Source organism: Thamnophis elegans, chromosome 16, assembly GCF_009769535.1.
Source record: "Thamnophis elegans isolate rThaEle1 chromosome 16, rThaEle1.pri, whole genome shotgun sequence".
NCBI lineage: Eukaryota > Metazoa > Chordata > Lepidosauria > Squamata > Colubridae > Thamnophis > Thamnophis elegans.
In genome coordinates, this window is record NC_045556.1 from 18571346 (window position 1) to 18593265 (window position 21920).

A 21920-nucleotide genomic window follows, 5' to 3' on the forward strand; every position below is an offset into this window, starting at 1 on the left:
TTGGCCACACCCAATCACATGGCCACCGAGCCACGCCTACCCAGCTGGTCATTAGGGCAGAGAACCGGTTGTTAATTATTTGAATCCCACCAACTGCACTAGGCCAACTTAGTTCAACCTATCGTGTGAAGACAGCTGGTAGATGAATTGTTTGATGGATTATGATCTTCTGCAACTCAAGGCAGTAGGGTTTTGTTTTTTGCTGGCTTTTTGATTCCACTTAATGAATTTGGCTTTGAGACCCGCGGGTACAAAAAATGTCAATAGTCCAGAAATCCTCCCGGGTTTCAAAAAAAGCCAAAATATGAATATTATTAGGTGCTATGCTTCTGCTTCGTTGCATCAGCATAGAGGGGTGATGTTTTCCCATCCTTCCAGCGTACCATCACGTCTCCCAAGATTGGTGTTTTGGGAAGCAAATTGTCTTCAGCTCGATCCGGATTCTCTTTGTTTAGCAACACGAACGCCTGCTTCGCTTCTTCTTCATCCAGCGGGGTGTCTTCATAGCCTTCTTTGTGTGGGAAAAGGACCTTGTGGTTTCTGTGGAATGGAGAAAAAAACAATGTCTCCTCAACCATCCATTTCCGAGCATTCACCTCCAGAGATGATAGCAGGCAGTTAGGGGAACCTAAGACTCGCTCAAAATAAGCATGCAAAGACATGAACCCTGCTTTGGGAAAGTTTGGAACGGAGATGGAATTAACTTGACTTAAATTAATTAATTTAAATTAGTTTAATTAATGCAAAGCTTCTTTTCTGGTAACATTGTACTGCAAACTAGAGCATACAAAACTTTTCCCAGACCAATTCTGGAATACAGCTCGTCTGCCTGGAATCCACACTGTATATTGGACATTAATACAATGGAGCAAGTCCAAAGGTCTTTCACAAGAAGAGTCCTCCACTCCTCTGCTCACAATAGAATCCCTTATGCCACTAGGCTTGAAATTTTGGGCTTGGACAACCTGGTATTGTGCCACCTTCGGTCTGACCTAAGCGTAGTACACAAAATTGCCTGTTACAATGTCCTACCTGTCAATGACTACTTCAACTTTAGCCATAATATACAACAGGCAAACAATGGATACAAACTCAAGGTCAACCTCTCCAAATTTGATTGCAGAAAATACGACTTCAGCAACAGAGTGGTCAATGCCTGGAATGTTCTACCTGTCTCGGTTGTTACATCCTCAAAACCCCCACAGCTTCAACCTTAAACTGCCTACCGTGGACCTCACACCATTCCTAAGAGGTCCATCAAGGGGGCTTGCATAAGCGCACCAGCATGCCTAACGTCCCTGTCCTACTGTCCCCATTTATTCGTACCCATTTCCTGTGTTCATGTCCATGTTTATACTTAGACCTGTTATCTTGCACATGTTCAACAAACTAACTAATTAAATAAATAATAATTAACTAACTAACCAGGGCTCACCTAAGCCTAATCACACCACAAATATAATATTGGCTTGCTCTTTGTGTCTATGGTAAGGTGACCAGACGTCCCAATTTTGGCAGGACAGTCACGATTTCTAACAATTTGTCCCGTGTCCCGGGGCGTTTTAAAAAAGTCCCGATTTTCTGGCTTCATGTTGAAAGCCCAGTGGATTTGCTTAAGAAATCCTAACCGGGGCAAGACAAAAGACATCCTGTCTAATCCCTCTCTATGTCTCAGTACTTTAATTGAAGATATTAAAACGTTAAAGCAAGAAAACGCCCCCCCGCGCCCCTTTTACCTCATTTTATAAGAAAGATGACCCAGTACCATAGAGCTGCAGGAAATACTAAGGCTAGAATAGTAGCGATTGTTCCTTCCTGGATTTCCTGGAGGGGAGGGGCATGGAGGTTGGAGGTCGGCTCGTGTGGGAAAAAATGGTGGCTCCTCATTTTTCTTTGAAAAATATTTCCCTGGGACTATTTCACCATTTTAATTTGCTCAGTTCTTTGTATTAACATCTACATCATTCTGGATTGACTTGGAGTGCCTGCCTGCTGGTAAGTGAGCTGGGTTTTTTTCTTTTATTTTTTTAATGTATTTTAAAATAATATTTTATTTATTGTGCATAGGAGTTTTTAAAATAGTTTTATTCTGTGTGGATTCTTTTTTTTAATTGTCTTAGACTATTTAAAAAAAGATTCTATCCAAAATAAATTGAAGTGAAACCATTTTTAAAAATTCTATGCACAATACTTTGAATATATTGTGCATAGAATTTTTAAAAATAGTTTTACTTCAATTTATTCTGTGTGGAATAGTTTGAAATGTTTTACTTCAATTTATTCTGTGTGGATTCTTTTTTTAAATTGTCTTAGACTATTTAAAAAAGATTCTATCCAAAATACAAAATACCAGCTGCAGTTATTCACTTAAGAACTGTGGCAAGAAAGGTGGTATGGTGACCAAAGTTACAATGGCATTGAAAAAAGTGACTAATGACCATTTTTCACACTTAGCGACCATTTTCACACTTAGCGGCCATTTTCACACTTAGCGACCGTTACAGCATCCTCATGGTCACATTATCAAAATTTTGATGTTTGGCAACAGTTACAATTTATATTTGTAAATTGTAGTTATGTTGAAATAAAAAAAATATTACAATACTATTTTTGCGTTGTATGAAAATTTTTGTTGCTCCGTATAAAATTTTTAATCAAGCCCCCCCCCTCCGGTCAAAGGTGTCCCTCTTTACCAATCTGAAAATCTGGTCACCTTAGTCTATGGAGATTCTCAATCATCCAGGCCATGGTTGTCCCAAAAGTGCTTTTTCAAAAAGCAACTGGGCTTTGTTTAATTTTTTTCCCCCTTGAAGATGCTTCACTTCTCATCCAATAAGCTTCAGAGCTGAGGAAGCTTCTTGGATGAAAAGCGAAACATCTTCAAGGGAAAGTACAAAACAAAGTCCAGCTGCCTTTTGAAAAAGCATTTTTTGGGGCTTGGCTCTTTGTATATGTGTGCCTTGGAGTTAGTTTTTCATTCCTGGGAACTAATCACTGCAAGATTTCAGAAGTGGCTTGCCATTGCTTCCTTTCTAGGGTTAAGAGAAAGTGACTGGCCCAAGATAGCTTTGTGTCCAAGGCAGGACTGGAACTCACAGTCTCCCAGTTTCTAGTCTAGTGGCTTAACCCTTACACTAAACCAGCTCAGAAGAAGTTGAACTTATATATATATCCCTTTATCTACCTACCTACCTAACTACTCTCTCCCTCTCCCTCCCTACCTACTGTATTTCTCTCTCTTTCTCTCCCTCTCTATCCCTCTATCTATCTACCTACTTTTTTTAAAAAAAATTGCATCTTCAAAACCTTGGTGCATCTTATATTCCGGTGCGTCTTATACTCTGAAAAATACAGTATGTATGTAGTTTGAAGAATAGGTCTACAGTGAAATCTCAAAAGTGGTTTTTTTTTTCAAAAGGAAACTGGATTGTGTAGGAAGCCCATCCACCCTCCCCCTCCCGAGAATGAAATATTTTGGGGAATATTAAAAGAGGCAGAATATTATATCTCCCTAAAGAACAAATCGGGAAAAAAATCTTAACAAAGGCAGAAAGCAGCTCCAACATCCTCCATCAGATGCCCAAAGTCTTTAGAGATGGATAATTTGTGCCCATTAAGAAAGATTGGGCCAGCCTATTCACAAATAAAACACCTTCAACTCCAGTTGATGGGATTAAGAAGGACAGGTCCAAGTTTTTCCTTGCACAGCACCTCATTTGGAAAATATTTCCATGGCAGCTTTCCAAGATAGATAAAGTCTGTAGTCATAAATACTCCTTTGAAAGACTTTTTGCCAGGCCTTTGATGAATGTGAATGAGAGGAATTCATATTCGTTTAATAAAAGGGCTTTTGTCAGGACCAGGACTCTGCTTCGTGCTTTTTGGGGAAGCCTAGGTCAAAACAACCCCCCAAAATGTGTAAAAGCCAACTATCCCAAGCCCATTTTGTCAGCTGCCCCAGAACTACATGCTGTTCTTGGTTCTTCTCATCGATAAACTTTCCAACCAGCCTCCATTTTATTTCCAGTGCCTTTCTCCTGGCTTGGAACCGGACTGGAGTTTTCTTCCAACTATTGTTTTCCCCTTGAGGAAGAGGTTCTAATCCTTCCATCACCCCCACTATCCTGCCGGAATCAATGAAGCTTCTTGGCTGAGAAGCAAAATGTCTTCCTCAAGGTGAAAAAAAACAGTCCAGATGTCTTTTGGGGAAAAAAAAAACACTTTGGAGACAACCATGACCTGGATGATGATTGAAAATCTCCACAGACGTCTGCAGTGAAAATAAGCACAGTTGGCCAGGTTAGTTACCTAACTTACCTAACTAAATTATGAAGAGAACTAGCAACTTTAGTTAATGTAGTTTAACTGTGGTGGGTTTTGAGCCTCTGTTTGTTCCACCATCCTAAAGGGTTTGATTAAGATGGCGTTTAATACACTAAACAAACTCAGAATTGGATTTGTCTTGCCACTATGGAGTCCTGTATTCAGAGGTACGCTGGATGCCAAGCAAAAGCCCAATATTATCACTCCGAAATATGACTTCTTCATACCTGTTGGCCCTAATATTTGCTCCCAGGAGCACAACACCAATGAGCAGAACGACAATGGAAAGGCCCAGGATAGAGTAATTCCATGCAGATGCTGAAGAGAAAATGATAAGGAATTCATGTGGATGGGTTAATGTCCTAAGAAACTAAGGAGAAACTAAGGAGAAATTTCCTGACAGTTAGAACAATTAACCAGTGGAACAACTTGCCTCCAGAAGTTGTGAATGTTCCAACACTGGAAGTTTTTAAGAAGATGTTGGATAACCATTTGTCTGAAGGGGTGTAGGGTTTCCTGCCTAAGCAGGGGTATGGACTAGAAGACCTCCAAGGTCTCTTCCAACTTTGTTATTCTATTCTATTCTATTCCAGATGTTCAAGGAGACTTATATAATCTTCTCATCTTCAGTTTTGTCTCACCTTTTTAGGGCAACTGTGGAAGGCAAGGAATGAGTCACAAAAGTCAAGATGGCAGCTGCAAGGACAACCTTCTGGGGTGAAGCTTCAGTTACACATCTGCAGCCACCATGTTGACTATTTGACTTGCTCCTTATAGAAGAAGACAGAGTTAAAGTCGGTAAAGGAATAACAGAATAATGTGGTTAGAAGGGGCCTTGGAGGTCTTCTAGTGCAACCCCTTGCCACACTCTACACCACTCCTGACAAATGGCTGTCTAATCACTTCTTAAATACCTCCAGGGATGGAGCACCCACAGCTTCTGGAGGCAAGCTCTGCTCAACTGTTTACATGTTCTTTATTCCCTGGTTAATTGTTAATTGTTAGCAGATAAGAGACACCCAATGACATTTCAGCCCTGCGGAAGGAGGGGGCGCATGAAGAAGATTCAAAAGAACACCACCCTGATTCCGCTTAATGTAAGAGGGGGCAGAGGGAAAACTCTACTAGACTTTCAAGGTTGTGTTATTATACTCTACAACTGCGGTGTCAAACTGGATTTCTTCAAGGGCCGGATCAGCACTGTAGTTCTCCGTGGGCCAGCAGGTGGGGTAGTGGGGGTGAGATGGGACAGATGCCTCCAGGAGCACTCTGCCGGCCAAAAATAGGGCATGTAGAGGCCGCGCGAGGCTTCCGCACAGCCTGTTTTCTGCCTCTCTGGCCTCCAGCAGCACTCTGCCAGCCAAAAGTGAGTCATGCAGGGGCTTGCAGGGCCTCCGCATCACCCTTTTTGGGCCGGCGGAGTGCTGCAAGAGTCCGTGGAGGTTGAAAACATCCCATGGGCCTTGAGTTTGGCACCCCTGCCTGACAACAATAGAATACAATTCTTCTGGTGTCTCTTACCTGACCTGTCCTGGTTGAAGGTATGGATTTCTCCTTGGTAGTTCCTTGATTAAGGAAGTAGCAATAGCAATAGCACTTAGACTTATATACCGCTTTACAGTGCTTCACAGCCCTCTCTTTAATGGTTTATAGAATCAGCATCTTGCCCCCAACCATCTGGGTCCTCATTTGACCCACCTCGGAAGGACAGAAGGCTGAGTCAACCTTGAGCCTGGTGAGATTCGAACTGCCGAATTGCTGGCAGCCAGCAGTCAGTATAAGCAGCCTGCAGTACTGCATTCTAATCACTGCACCATCATGCCTCATGGTACCAGGGAGAATCAAGGAACTATTCTGAGAAACCCACAGCACCAGCAGGGTAAGCTCTTCTATGCAAACTGGGAGCAAACCCCACACTAAACAGCACTGATGAGGTTACCTAGATCAGGGGTCCCCAACCCATGGTCTGTGGACTGGGCATGCCAGCAACTGGTCCGCACAAACAAGCGAAGCCCATCCATGGGATGCAGGTAATATGCAAAACCACACTCCCTGCAGTCCATGGGAAAACCTCTCTCCATGGAACCATTCCCTGATGCCCAAAAGGTTGGTGGCCATTGACCTACTAGATGGTGAATGAAAACTCTGCAAGAAAAGAACCATGCTCAGAGGCACCAAGGGCTCCACATGTCAACCCTGAGCTACAGATATTCTTTTCTATTCATTTTCATGCTATTGTACTCTGCTAGCAGATCTGGCAGCAGATTTGGACTGTGAAGAGGTTGGGAAGGAACACAAGCCAGTCCTGGAGTCTGGGAAAGGCTCTGAAGAGGGCTCTGTGTCAGAGGCAGAGAGGGGGCCACAGCTGTATGCCGGTGATCAGCTGCCTTCAGAGTCAGACATCAGTGAGGCAGAAGAACAGCTGGAGCCTGTTCCCAGTGTGCACATGCGCAGAGTTGCCAGATGACGGGAACAGCTAAAGAACAGGGTCTACTTGGGAACAAGGCCACAGGTGGACGATGAATGGCCCCTCCCAGAGGAAATAAAAGAGGAGTAAAAGGGGAGTGGAGTTTCAGGAGACACAATTAATTCGCTTAATTGGCTTGTGATTCTCCAAGACTCCTTGCCAGATTTTGCAGATATTGGCCTATCAGCATTCTACACCAGAGAAGGTCTGTGACTGTAAATCCTCCCTTGAAAGACTTTGCTGGATGTGAATGAGCAGAATTCACAGTAAATTAATAAAAGGGGTTTTTGTTGGGACCAGGAGTTGGTTTCATGCTCTTTGGAAGCCTCGGTCAGAACAGATCTGCAGAGGGATGAGTAAGAGTGCAATCACTGCAGTAATTCTGTGGGAGATGACCAGGCTGAAACCTTAGAGGAGAGGTGAAACACGTCATAAGTCATGAGTCCCTACATGCCCCAGATATCTAAGTTCAGCCCACCTAGAATGCCTTTCTTATCTCCCATTCATTTCCCTTGAGTTGTCAGAATCTTGTAGAGAGCTTATGCATGCAATAAATCTTTATACTCCTCATCAGTGGGGCAGAAGAACAGCTGGAGCCTGTTCCCAGTGTGTGCATGTGTAGAGTTGCCAGGAGAAGGGAACAGCTAAGGAACAAGAAAGTAAAGCCACAAGTGGACAGTGAATGGCCCTTCCCATAGGGAATAAAGAGGAGCAAAAGGGGAGGGGAGTTTGCAGGAGACAATTAGTTCCATTCCTTAAGGTGAAGGTCTGTTCCTGACTTCTTGCCAAGTAATTGCTGCTACAGTGTGGCATTTGGAAGATATCAGCCTGGCAGCTCTCCAAGCCTGATAAAGGTCTGTAGTTGTGAAATCTCATGAAAGACTGTTTGCTGGAGAGGAATTGACTTTAATCTAAATAAAAGGGGTTTTATTGGGATGAGGAGTCGGCTTTGTGTTTTGGGAAAGCCTAGGTCAGAACACATGCCTTTTTAAAGACCAGTATCATGCTCCCCACAAGACCCAAAACCTGAACAAAGAGGACTCAGCCTAATCCAAACAAATTATGTGGTTAAAGCCTTGGAACCACTTACGATCTTCTCTTCGGAAAAGCCATAGCATCTCCTGCAGCATCTCTGGGGAGATGGTGTCTTCTGAAGGATTGTCAAGGTCTCCTGAGTCCTTCTGGGGCTGGGAGCTCATGATAGCCAGGACACCCTGGTCTGTATTCAATGCTAGGTTAGAAATCAGGAGACAGTGAGCATTTTTCCCCAGGTTTTTCATTTTTTTAAAATAAATCTATCAAATCAATGTATGACCAATGTGGCACCTGGGTGTCATACATTCTAATACAAATAAAACTAATAAGGTTAATCATAATTACGACATTCAATCAACTTATGTATGTATTATAATAATACACATTTATGTTAGGTTGCAGTCTATCATTGTTCAGTTATTCCACATTTTCTCTTGTTATTACTTTCATTTTATTATATAAAAATGTATACACTAATATTTACCCTTCTCTTATTTCTGTCACTTATTCTAGCTTTTTAATCACCCTTCATTAAAAGACTTTTTTCTTCTTTGCTATCTAACTTTTAATCATGTCACCCAGCTGAAAAGAAAGAAAAGAGAAAGAAAAGGAAAAGCAATTCAAAACAACACAAAAAAGAGAAATCATTCATTGTCTCTTGCCCGCTTCAGTGCTTCAATTGCTATGCTTTAAAAAACAGAGAGAGGGAAATGGAAAAAGCAAATCAAAACAAAAAGAAAAAAGAAAATCATCTATCCATCATCTCTTGCCCTCTTCAATATCTTAATTGCTATGCTTTTTTTTTACTTGCCTCCCAAACTCCTCTCTTAAATCTTTATCTCTGTCAGTGTCTGCTTCTTGGATGCTCAATCTAGGTATTCCTCTTAGCTGTACCCTTTTCCACTACCTAATTTCTAAAATTTCTACCCAGGCCCCTGAGGAGACAGTGAGTATTGATGGTGCTACTATGAACACAGATAACATGCCAGCCTAGGCTAAAATGTGACAGGGTAGGACAGGGAACCCAACTGTTACCTTTGCAGATTGTCCCAAACAAGTTAATCTCTTTAAGACATCACAGGTTTTATTTAATTGAACATTGCCTGCTGTATCAACAATCAGACCTATCATCTTGTTGAAACTTGGCAGGCTAAAGAAAGAGCGATCTGCTTTTGAGCTCTGAATTATCGTCTTAATAAAACTCTCTCCTTCGATAAAGAGCCTCGTGAATCTATCTAGGATTTATTCCTGAACTTTTAATAGCTCAGTGAAAATGGAGCAACCTTGGCAACAAAAGAGCTGGAGGCCCTTCCCGAAAAGCTCTAGTTGTGGGTGAAAGAAGAGAACAGCGGCTTCAGAGAAGTTCTAGAGCTCGAGATGAGAAGGAATGTGCTTGTACACGATCTGAAGGCCTTGGGTGGTGGCTCAGATTGAGCCAAGGTGTCAGAAATCTCCCATTTCTATCATGCTGTTCTGTAGACCGCTGAATAGACAGGCTACTTGAATTAGAACTTAAGAAGCTTTGGGGCAGAGCCTGGGGGCCACAGGGAGGGAATAGAAAGGTAGGTGATCTAGAAGAAGGAGAGCAGAGCCTGGAGGAGGAGTCAAAAGAGGCATCAGCTTAGAGTTGCTGCATCGCCACAAATGGACTAAACCCAACCCCTCTTGAATTCTGTGGACCCTTATCTAATTCGTAGCTGGTGTTAACCATTAGTTGAGAATATTCCTGTGTATAGTCATGAGTAGCAATAAATCAATTTAATTGGACCGCCACATGTGTGGATGTGATCTTTTGCACCTGATATTTGTATAGGAATATGGAGATAGCCTTGAAAAAGGTATGCAGCAGCTATTACCATCTCCTCCCTCCCACTCCCTCCCTCTCTCTTTGTCAGCTTCTGTTTTGCTGCTTGCTTTTCAGCTGCCATTGAAACAGGGAGGGAGGGCATGGTATTTGGGGAGGGATATGATCTGTGCAGGAGGACTGTTAATTGGGAGTTGTTCTCACCATTCGTTTGCGCATGTGGAAGGAGGGGAGTTTCCCGCCAAGGCCAACTGTCCAGCATACCAACCTGATGATGATTTTTGAAGATGTCTCCCACCTGACAGCTGTGGAGATATACGATTGGACTATGGACTGGGGTTACCAAGGGGAGGGGAATGGATCATGTATTGATATCTAATGCTTTCGCACGCTTTTGCTCAGATCCAGCTTTGCTTAGCTTCTAATTACTTATAATCAGTAAAGTACTCTTAATTCTGCAAAATGGAATTGAGTGGTTTCTTTCTTGGTTATTAAGTGAAGGAGCCATGACACTCTTTCTCCCTCCCTCCTTCCCTCTCCCTCTCCCTCCCTCCCTTCCTCCCTCTCTCTCTTGGAGTCCTTGGTGTTCTCCATGCTTGCTTGCTGGTTTCCTTGTAGACATTTCATAACCCAAACTAGGTAACATCATCAGTGCTGTTGATGTTACCTAGTTTGAATAATGAAACATCTGCAAGAAAACAATCAAGCTCAGAGAGCACCAAGGACCCCTCATTTCAACCCTGAGTTACAAATATTCTCTTTTATTGGCTCTATCTATCTATCTATCTATCTATCTATCTATCTATCTATCTATCTATCATCTAACTACACAAACACACACACACACTGTATATATACATACAACCATTAGCTTGACCCAGGAAAGGAAGAGAAAGTGAGAAAGAAACTCAAGAATCACCCCGCCTTTACTCTCCTTGGTATAAAAGGGAGGGAGACAGGAAACTCTATCAGTCTTTCAAGATTCTGCTAATAAATCTGCAAGAATAAAAATAGAGTTCCAGTAGCCCTTGCGGTGTCTGTTTCCTGGCCTGGCCTACCTCAAAGAGCCAACAGTGCTTTTAGTTTTTGCTTCTTTTTGTCCTTGTTTTTTTAAAAAATGGCATTAATGTTTAACGTACACTATTGCTTACGTGGCTTCCCTCCGCCCTTCTGTTGAAAAATTGCACCATGAATGTTTGGAAGGACCCCAAGGTTTGCAAAGGAAGGACTTCGGGACTGCAGGATGCCCTCCCTTGCCCTCTCCAGAACAAATTGCAGACAAATTGTGTTTGTCATCTATCTCTATTAATGTGTGATTATCACAGTGAGAGTTAATAACCACTGTTGTCTAAAACAAAGGTTTGCACCCTATGGTGGGATTCAGCCGGTTTGCACCTATTCAGGAGAACCAGTTGTTACCTTTCTAAACAGTTTGGAGAACCGATTGTTGGAAGAAATCTCATTTTGTCCCCCCCCACAAACTTTACAGGGCTAATCCTGTAAGGAAGGCAGGAAGGAAACATTCTGGTGTTTCTAGCCTAATATTGATTGCCCTGCTTACAGGAACTGCCTCTCCGGTTAACCCTTATTGCATTGTCACAGCTAAGGCCAAGCGCCCATCAACGTGAGTGATGTTGAGTTGTCCCCCCCCCAGTCACATGACCACCGAGCCACGGCTACCCAGCTGGTCATTAGGGCAGAGAACCAGTTGTTAAATTATTTGAATTCCACCACTGTTTGCACCAATAGAACCCAACTGGCATTTGTAATGAAGGAGAAACAGTGCAATAATTTGCACATTTTCATCTTTTTTTCCCCTCCCAGAACACAAGCATGGATTCCGTAAAGGCTGTATGATTCTCTTAATTGGGGGTAGGGCGGGAATCCATTTGCTCTTGGAAGGTATTCCTATTTAATCATCCCATGAAATGTGATAAATTCCAGACTAAATGATAAAGCCATTTGTTAGAAGACGAGAGGGCAAGCTGACCTCTTCAAGAAAAACGGAAAACATGAGTTTAAAAGAGAAAAGATAAAAAAACTTGGCAGAGAAATATGCACTTAGTCTAATTGTAGTTAACATTAGAACAATTTTTGTCCCTGACTCTTTGACCACTGAGAGAATGACAAAAACAACAGAAATGTATTTTGGACTTCTGCCTTTCTATAAAACATGTCACTCATTTCTTAAATTAATTAATTCCCTGAATTTGCAAATACAGTAAATCATAAAGTTGGCTGGGTTGGTATAACAGAATGAAACCTCCAAAAGCTAAGCAAGATTTAAACTAACCAAGGTTAGTTGGCTGTCCTGTGAATCTTTCCCCAGCTAGGAGGAATGTGTCGTGTGAACAGTTTTGAAGCTGTTTTCTACAATCAGGATTCGTGTTATGCTGCTAGAATACTTCTTTCGAAACCATACTTCGAAATGTTTTTTTTTATTTCTTTATTTATCAAATTTACAAACTACTTCTCTCCCTCACAGTGGGATTCTCTGGTTGCATTAAAAACTGAAAATATGAACAACTTAAGATGACATTAATCAAGTTCCTAACAATTATCAGACTTGAAAAAAAACAAAGCCCATTTCATATTCCAAACATTCTGAAATGGCCTTATTTACTGCACTATAATAAAACACTGAAGATATCTGGTACTTTATACAAATTTCTTCCCCTTCCTTATCTGAAGACTGATAGTCTATATCCTTATAGTCTATATGGTATGTCCAAAGAATACTTGTGAGTGCATTTCCTGAGTGAACTATATTTGTTTTTCTACCACTCAAATAGTTATATATTACATTAATTACTTGTTAATATAATTATCTTAGGTGTTATACAATTAATATAATTAATTTTGTTAATTATCTTGGGGGTCTTGTTCGACTTTGGTACCAAGTATTTCTCTTGCTGGAGATTGATGAAACTTGGCTAACTCTAATCAAACTAACTCTGTGATTATAGTCCTTCAGGAAGCACTGGGTGTGAAGTGCTGAGTTAGAGATACAGCAGGATTGAAGAATTTTATGACATGGTGTATGAGTTGCATTCCCCATGGTTGGAGAACCTCGAGGTAATGAGATGTCGGATCTTGCCAACACCGAGCATTGGGCTGTAGGAGATGGAAGCCAACCATTTATGAAGAGTAAAGAATATCAGCTTCTGACACATTGACAGAATGGAAACTCTGTAGGAGCCACACACTGGGAATGGATGGATCAGAACCTTGATCAAGGTTAAAGTCTACATGCAGCTCTTCAGTCACTGATAATGCATCTGTGATCTTGTTGTTGCCTGCCAGTGGCTAGCAGAGCTAGCAACAGATTCGGACAGTGAGGAGGTTGGGGAGAAACATGGACCAGTCCTGGAGTCTGGGGAAGGCTTTGATGATGGCTCTGTGTCAAAGGCAGAGAGGGGGCCACAGCTGTATGCCGGTGATCAGCTGCCTTCAGAGTCAGACATCAGTGAGGCAGACAAACAATTGGAGCCTGTTCCCAGTGTGCGCATGCGCAGAGTTGCCAGATGACAGGAACAGCTAAAGAACAGGAGTGACCTTGGGAGTAAGGCCACAGGTGGACGATGAATGGCCCCTCCCAGAGGAAATAAAAGAGGAGTAAAAGGGGAGTGGAGTTTCAGGAGAAACAATTAATTCGCTTAATTGGCTTGTGATTCTCCAAGACTCCTTGCCAAGTTTTGCTGATATCGGCCTGGCAGCTCTCCAAGCCAGATAAGGTCTATGACTGTAAATCCTCCCTTTGAAGACTTTGCTGGATGTGAATGAGCAGAATTCACAGTAAATTAATAAAAGGGGTTGGGACCAGGAGTTGCTTCGTGCTCTTTGGAAGCCTCGGTCAGAACAGATCTGCAGAGGGATGAGTAAGAGTGCAATCACTGCAGTAATTATATGGGAGATGACCAGGCTGAAACCTTAGAGGAGAGATCAAACATGTCATAAGTCATGAGTCCCTACATGCCCCAGATATCTAAGTTCAGCCCACTTAGAATGCCTTTTTTATCTCCCATTCATTTCCCTTGATCCGTGAGTTGGTCAGAATCTAGTAGAGAGCTTACGCATGCAATAAATCTTTATTCTCTTGCCTGAATCTCTTTTATTTCCCAGCGCTTGACAATTTCCTTGTACAGGCTCAAAATGAAACATATCTACTTTGTACTTCAGTACAACTTGCCCAAGAGAACTCATCTCATCTTCATCACAATGCCTCAATGCACTTCTCTTTAGTTATTGGTAGGTTTATTGATTGACTGCATTTTTTTTAACAATGTTCAATTGCTGAAGTTCCCTGGAAAGTATTTCAGCAAGGGAATATTTAGTGTTCCATACTTCTACTATGTAAAGAGTCATAGATGTGGCCTTGAAGCAAATATTCGGAAACCATTTGGTGAACAAAAAGGACAGAAACATTGCTTAAGTCCTGGAAAAGGAGATAGTATTGAGAAAATACTTAGCTTGATTGTTTTCCTGCAGATGTTCCTTTACCTGACTAGCTAATATCATCAATGTTTGAAGAGAATGGGGGTTGGTCTCTTTTTGTATGCAAGTGGGTTGCTCTGTCAGTATTGATTGTAGATAATCCCAACAACATTGACAGCAATCCACCAATAAGTAAACAGACAGCAAGCCTCACTCCCTTCTAGCACTGATGATGGTACCTAGTTGGGTAAGGAAACATCTGCAAGAAAACCACCAAGCTCAGAGAGCACCAAGGGCCCCTCAGTTCACCCCTGAGCTACAAATATAGCAAGAACAAGAGCACTTAGACTTATATACCACTTCACAGTGCTTTTATAGCCCTCTCTAAGTGGTTTACAGAGTCAGCATCTTGCCCTCAACAATCAAGGTCCTCATTTTACCCACCTTGGAAGGATGGAAGGCAGAGACAACCTTGAGCCAGTTCGGGATCGAACTGCTGGCAGTCAGCACAGTCAGCCTACAATACTGCATTCTAACCACTGTGCCACCACGGCTCCTATTCTCTTCGAATGAGAAGAGACTTAGGTTGGTTCTTCCCCAGCTCCCCAAAGTGGAAATGGAAGACGCAAACTAGATTGGAAGATACATGTTGGTAGCCTACATCAATGAAGAAATATCTTCCTGTGGGGTTGGTTTTCTGATCCGGTCTACTTCCTAGGGTACAAAACAGGGAACTTACCATACACCAGGAAGCATAAGGTTGTCCAAAATATCCCCATGATGGTTGGAATCACCCTTCAAGGGGAAACTCTTCTTTCAGAGGATCCTTCAGTGGAAGCTAAGAAAAGGGAAACCACAATATTTAGTCCTGAGAGCGGTCTGCCTTACTATAGGTCAGTGGTTCTTGACTTAATTATTCCTTTTCCAGGTATCAAATAATGCCATTACCCCAACAAAAAGAGAAAAATTAAACACACACAGACAAATGCATACAGTTTTTACGCAAGCATCTCAGCAATGGTAATCCAAACTCAAAATAAGGAATTAAAATTGTTCTGTTGCCTCCAGGATATAACAGAGGTGGAAGGAAAGGAGGTGAAGGACGAGAAGGGGGGAGGAGGAGGAGGAGGAGGAGGAGGAGATGACGATGAAGAGGAAAAGGGAAAGGAAGAGGAGGGGGAGGATCCAACAGAGGCAGTAAATACAGATTCCTTTGTAAAAATTACAATTTTAATAGCATAATTTTATAAGTTTAAATCATATAAAATACACAATAAAATAAAACAATATGAAAGAGACCCAGTGGCATTGCTCTGAGGAGTCAAACAGGTCAGCCTGAAGCAAATAGCAAGCATTACACAATGTCATAAGCAATCCTCTTAATTGTTCTCTTAATTGGGGGAGGGGGCTCCATTTGGTTTTGCAGTCCAATGCTGCATTCATTGCATTGTTGTTGTTGCTGCTACTGCTGCTGCTGTTGCGTTGAAAGCCTGCAGGCCTCCACGCCTGAGTCAAATTTAAACTTAGAGATAACTGTTGAAATAGGCTGCAATTAAAGCTACCTTTTATTTATTTTTCCTTTTGATTTACAGTGTTATAAATCACGTTAGATTGTATTGATTCAATGCAGTGATGTTTATACGATATGATTAGCGGTGATCCACATTCCGTTAGATGGCTTAAAGCATTGAAAATAGAGAAAGAAAGAAAAATATCAGTTATTAATTGTAATTTAGGATGTCCATATTGCAGGCATAAACAATGCAGCAATCTTTGAAGAGAGATTCGTGGCATGATCATCAAATAAAAAACATAGCTTGTCCTTTTCTGACAGATATCAACACTCCAGTTATTACATTTGATTGTTTCCCGATTGCTTATTTGTACCCTATGACTATCATTAAGTGTTGTAACCTTATGATTCTTGATGAATGTATCTTGTCTTTTTATGTACACTGAGAGCATCTGCACCAAAGACAAAATCCTTGTGTGTCCAATCACACTTGGCCAATTTTATTCTATTACAGAAAGGACAATGCCAGAATCCACCAGCAAAAGTTTCATCTAGGCTCAGAGAGTGGGACATCCACAGAAGTGTCAAAAAATACATTAAAACAGTGGTGACAAAGCCCTGCCCCTTTTTACAATGCATGTCACATGTAAAAATTAGATGGGGTTTCAATTGTACAGCCAGAGCTTCCATCTTAACTTTGTCAACCTCACATGGACACTCATGGCTATGTAAATTCAACCCTGATTGTTAGTGGCTTATCATGGCATACGGGCAAATCCAATAAACAGTGACCCACTTGACCTTTTCTTTGGGGTTCCAGCAGGGGTGAAATCTAGCAGGTTTTGACAGGTTCTGGAGAACTGGTAGTGGAAATTTTGAATAGTTCAGAGAACCGGTAGCAGAAATTTTGAATAGTCGAGAGAACTGGTAGCAGAAATTTTGAATAGTTTGGAGAACTGGTAGCAGAAATTTTGAGTAGTTCGGAGAACCGGTAGCAGAAATTTTGAATAGTTCAGAGAACCGGTAGCAGAAATTTTGAATAGTTCAGAGAACCGATAGCAGAAATTTTGAGTAGTTTGGGGAACCGGTAGCAGAAATTTTGAATAGTTCAGAGAACCGATAGCAGAAATTTTGAGTAGTTCGGAGAACCGGTAGCAGAAATTTTGAATAGTTCAGAGAACCGATAGCAGAAATTTTGAGTAGTTCGGAGAACCGATAGCAGAAATTTTGAATAGTTTAGAGAACCGATAGCAGAAATTTTGAGTAGTTCGGGGAACCGGCAAATGCCACCTCTGGCTGGCCACAGAGTGGGGTGGGAATAGAGATTTTGCAGTATCCTTCCCCTGCCACACCCACCAAGCCACACCACATCATGCCCAGCAAGCCATGCCCACAGAACCGGTAGTAAAAAATAGAACAGGTACTAAAAAAAATTGAATTTCACCACTGGGTTCCATGCACAGTATGAGAGCAGAATTGGGCAATCCCTGGCAGCTCAGCCCTTATTGGCTGGCAAATTTGTGCCCTCAGATTGACAGAGTTGGAAGGGACCTTGGAGATCTTTTAGTCCAACTAGCTGTTCAAGCAGGAGATCTTATATATCATTTCAGACAAGTAGCTATCCAGTCTCTTCTTAAAAACCTCCAGTTATGGAGCACCCACAACTTCTGAAGGCAAGCTGTTCTGCTGGTTCAATGTTCTCACTGTTAGGAAATTTCCCCTTAGTTCTAGGTTGCTAGAGAGAGAGATAAAGTTTTAAAGTCTTGTAGAACTTTCACCCAGTTAATTAACTGCACTGGTCAGAGAGCACATTGAATTTAGTCCAAACCCAAACCAACTGCAGGATGGTTTAGCACAAGCAATGTGCCAACCATTTCTCTGTATTGTAAAGGAGAAGGAGAAGGGGAAAGAAGAAGGGGAAGGGAGTGGAGGAGGGGGAGGAGGAGGAGGAGGAGGAGGAGGAGGAGGAGGAGAAATGTGAAGAAATGGGGTGGAGAAGGAGAGGGTTGAAGTTCTTTTTCTGGCAATTGCTTCAGGAACAATTCTTTCTGCAACTGGCTGATTCCCTCCTCACTGGTCTGAGTGAGAATTCAGCCTGGGATGGCTTCCAAGCATACTCCCCACCCCCCAATCTCAGTCTTTCTGTTTGGGCATGAAGCCAAAGGTCATGTCTGTCAGGGCCCACTATAATCACTTTCTTTCTTGCTACATTCCTCTCCTTTACCTTCTTTACAACTCAAAGTTCAGATTGCATGATTAAACGTTTGACCCTTGAACAAAAACCAGAACTGAAAGAGGTACTTGATGTTCTCTCTCTCTCCCTTTTGCATCTTTTCCTGTAAGTATAGCTCTAATTCATGCATTACTTCATTGCATTTTTATAGCACAGTCATCTGCAAGGATGATGTTCAGAATACTTTATTCCCTGAATACCAGTGCCACTGGTTTGCCTCTGTAGCCCTTAAGTTTCTATCCAATGTAACACAATGCAGTCAGGTAAAGAGCTGAAAAGACAGTGTATGTTATGCTGTGGCAGTATACAATATAAATTCTCTTAATTTTGGTGGGGTTCTTTTCCCCACTAGCTGAGCATGTAAGGCAGACTACACATTTGGCTCACTTCTGATTCGGTATATTGCACTAACCTGAACACTCAAAAATCAAGCAAGGCTGGTTGTATGAATGCGTCCAAATGTTATTTGTCTTGATCTGCCCTGCCTCCCTACATTTTCTGAGGGGAAAAAATTCCTTTCCATACAGTATCTGATCCTGCTCTGGAACTTCTTCCTGACAGAACTTATGTTCTCCATGTCTTTCCCTTCCTTAATGGACTTTTTGAATGGAGTGGAAACACCCACATACACCAGAAAAGAAAGAAAGAAAGAAAGAAAGAAAGAAGAAAGAAAGATAAGAAAGAAAGAAAGAAAGAAAGAGGGAGGAAGGGAGGGAGGGAGGGAAGAAGGGAGGAGGAGGAGGAGGAGGAGGAGGAGGAGGAGGAAGAAGAAGAAGAAGAAGAAGAAGAAGAAAGAAGAAGAAGAAGAAGAAGAAGAAGAAGAAGAAGAAGAAGAAAGTGGGGGAGGAAGGAGGGAAGGAAGGAAGGGGGAAACCCCCAAACCCCAAGAAGCAGGAGATCAAATATTAAAAGTGGAAGGCAGGGATTTATACATTTTCCCCTTGGAAAATCAGAAGCTGGTGAACAGTGCTTCTCAAGGGCTTATTAGTATGCCTTGTACCTATTCCTTCTCTAAGGGGCATGTACTGAAGCACACCAATGCATGTGCAAGCAAAAAGACATGTATGCCCTCGGGATGAATCTGAATTGGAACGGGGACAGATTCCACCAAAGTGTCAGAGTCACAGACCCAAGTAAGAGGAGAGGAAATCAAAAGTATTCCAAGCATGAGTAGTGAACCCAAAAGCTCTTCTCAGCACTTTTCACACATCTGGCACAAAAGTTACACTTCCCTCTCCCCCCTCCCCCTCTTCTAAAATCCAGTCATTGTCCTCCTGGCCCCATAAATGTTCTTAGCTTCCTTTTGCTCTACTCGTCCAATCTTGAAGAACAAAAAAACTTACCAAAAGACACGTAGCTTGGCCCAGATAAACGGAAGGCAGCAAGACCTGATCCTTTGCCACATTCAGAACATCTGGCAAGTTGGGAGGACCATGGCATTCACCCCTTCAGGTGCCGTAACTAATAAGATGCAATCGTTCACTGCCTTCCCTTGCAGCTAAGAGAACTTGTAACCCAGGGAAAAGGCATTTTGAAAGTCTCCACACCCGTCACACCCATGCAACTTTCTGCCAAAGGTGAGTGAAACTTTTCCTCAATCAGAGCCTCTTGGCTGCTTGTCAACAGGAAGACTCGTGATTCTATCTTCTTGGTCCAGAAAATGCCACAGGCAGAAAAAGCCATTCCTCTTCTGAACGCTTTTCTTAAATTAACCTGAATGCCAATTATTGCCAAAGACATTTTTCCCCCCATGGTGACAAAATGAAAGGAGACGTAGTCTTCTCCCTGGGAGGCTTATTTCCTCTTCTCTTTTAAGATGCTCCAGGACAAAACGCTAGATTTTATTTTGCAAAAAATATCTCCATTTCTTTAGATGCAGGCTCTCTCTTTCTATCATCTTTCTAGCTCTACTTCTGATAACTCAGGGGGTAAAAACTCGATTTCATTGACGGCCGCATCAAGATTGTGGTTGACCTTGGGGGCCTGGGGTGGGAATGGCTAGCTCGACATCACTCATGTTGGGGGGGGGGGGTTGATTGGGTGGCCCGAGTGCTCTGCCAGCGAAAACATGCTTCCGAGCTTCGTTTTCGGCTATGACAGCCTCCTGCAATGCCTTCCCAGTGAAAATGGAGTTTGGGAGGGCTGCCCGCGGCCCTCCCAAGGACCATTTTCACTGGCAGAGGCACTGCGGGCCCATCCTTCGCTGTTTCCATGATGGCCCCGCAGGCCAGATCTGGCCCCCAGGCCTTGAGTTTGCCACTCTTGTTTTATTTTTATCTGTTTATCCATCCACCCATCTATCAATCCAGTATTTTCCATGGGTGCATGGGTACGTTTGTGTGTCAAACTCATCTGTTTGATTAAAGTAGCCCTGTGCCATGACACAATCCCTGTTGAAGTTCGAAGGAACAGATGAGACGTGAGGCGGCTGAGGTAAGCGAACATCTATTTATTGTGTAAGAGCAACAGGCAACTATATACAGATAGAATTTTAGCACCTCGCTCTGCTTGACAGCTATTTATACGGGAGCTGTCAAGCAGGGAGACCAATAGGAGTGCCTCTGCAAGCCCGCGCTCAGCCAGCTGCGTCTTAGCCAATCAGGCGCAGCTAGGCTGTCGCCAGCTGTCAATGGTAAGTCGAGGACTTGTGGCCGGTCATAAGTCGAGGACTTTAAGAGCGGTCACAAGTCGAGGAATTAGCAATCCCAACTCCTTTTGTACATGTCACAGTCAGAGTGGGTTCCTACCGGTTCGGCCCGGTTCGGCCAAATAGGTAGTAACTCAGCTGGCCACGCACCCGAACTGGTTCTATCGGCGTCACTGTAGGCGCCGCCATCTTCTTTTTTGCTTCTCTGCATGTGCGTGTGACCCTGAAGCCCCCCCTCCCCTCCCAAAGTGCATCCCTGAGCAAACTAGCAGTAACAGAAGCCAGAAAACACTCCTGGTCAGTGTTCCAGCATCTCCAAAGAACAGAACCACTTCCATCATTTTATTTAAATAGAAGTTGGCTTGGCAAAATAGGCAGGATAGAAATTTAATCAGGAATAAATAAATAAGAAATAAAGCAACAATCATGTATCTACCTATGGCTGGTCTTCATTCCTTACCTAACCAGGATGATGCCAAAATCCTGAAGTGTGCATTGTGACATCACAGTGCAAGGTCCGTTTGTTTGTATAGGTAGTCCTCGCCTTACAACAGTTCATTTAGTGACTGTTTGAAGTTACAAGAGCACTGAAAAAAGTTACTTTTGACTGTATTTCATAGTTATGACCGTTGTAGCATTCCCATGGACCCATGATTTACATTCGGATATTTGGCAACTGACTCACATTTATGACAGTCGCAGTGTCCGGGGGTGGGTGGGTGTCACGTGATCTCTGTTGGCGACCTTCTGACAACAAAGTCAACGGGGGAGCCAGATCCACTTAACAATGGTATAACTAATTTAACTAATTTAACGACTGCAGTGATTCGCCTAATAAATGTGGCAAGAAAAGTTGTAAAATGGGGCAAAACTCACTTAACAACAAGAACACTGGGCTCAATTGTGGTCGTAAGTGAGGACAACCTGTATTTGCTTCACAAGCACATAAGGGGTACTTTACATCATAATGAAAGGACCATATGTCATCTTTGTCGGTTCCCCAATGAAGTTTTCAGAGTGTGTCCCTCAATCCCATGCCAATCAATAGATCAAACAAAATGAATTTCAGCCTTCAAAAAACATGCTGAATTAGCAGAAATGGCACCATTGCAGCTGCCATCTTAACTTTTTAGACATTGGTTGCGGGACTCTGAGCAAGGAGCATGGCCAATTTTATGCCAGTTTTCAGGAATGGCGCAGAGAATCTCAGTTTACAATAATACAATAATAATACAATAATAATACAATAATAATACAATAATAATACAACAATAATACAACAATAATACAACAATAATACAATAATACAATAAAATACAATAAAATACAATAAAATGCAATAAGCAATAATGCAATAATGCAATAATGCAATAATACAATAATAATACAATAATACAATAATACAATAATACAATAATACAATAATACAATAATACAATAATACAATAATACAATAATACAATA

The 21920-nt window shown here is 42.2% G+C and overlaps 1 protein-coding gene across 1 annotated transcript; it reads right to left on the reverse strand.

Moving 5' to 3' along the window:
* Nucleotides 1-205: 205 nt before the first annotated feature.
* Nucleotides 206-19329, reverse strand: LOC116519000 (organic solute transporter subunit beta-like). Its single transcript, XM_032232607.1, has 5 exons — nucleotides 19153-19329; nucleotides 14803-14901; nucleotides 7881-8021; nucleotides 4551-4641; nucleotides 206-540 (listed from the first exon to the last, which is right to left on the reverse strand). The coding sequence occupies exons 2-5, from the start codon at nucleotides 14840-14842 to the stop codon at nucleotides 315-317; spliced, it is 498 nt and encodes a 165-aa protein (XP_032088498.1). The 5' UTR covers nucleotides 14843-14901; nucleotides 19153-19329; the 3' UTR covers nucleotides 206-314.
* Between the last annotated feature and the right edge of the window lie 2591 nt (nucleotides 19330-21920).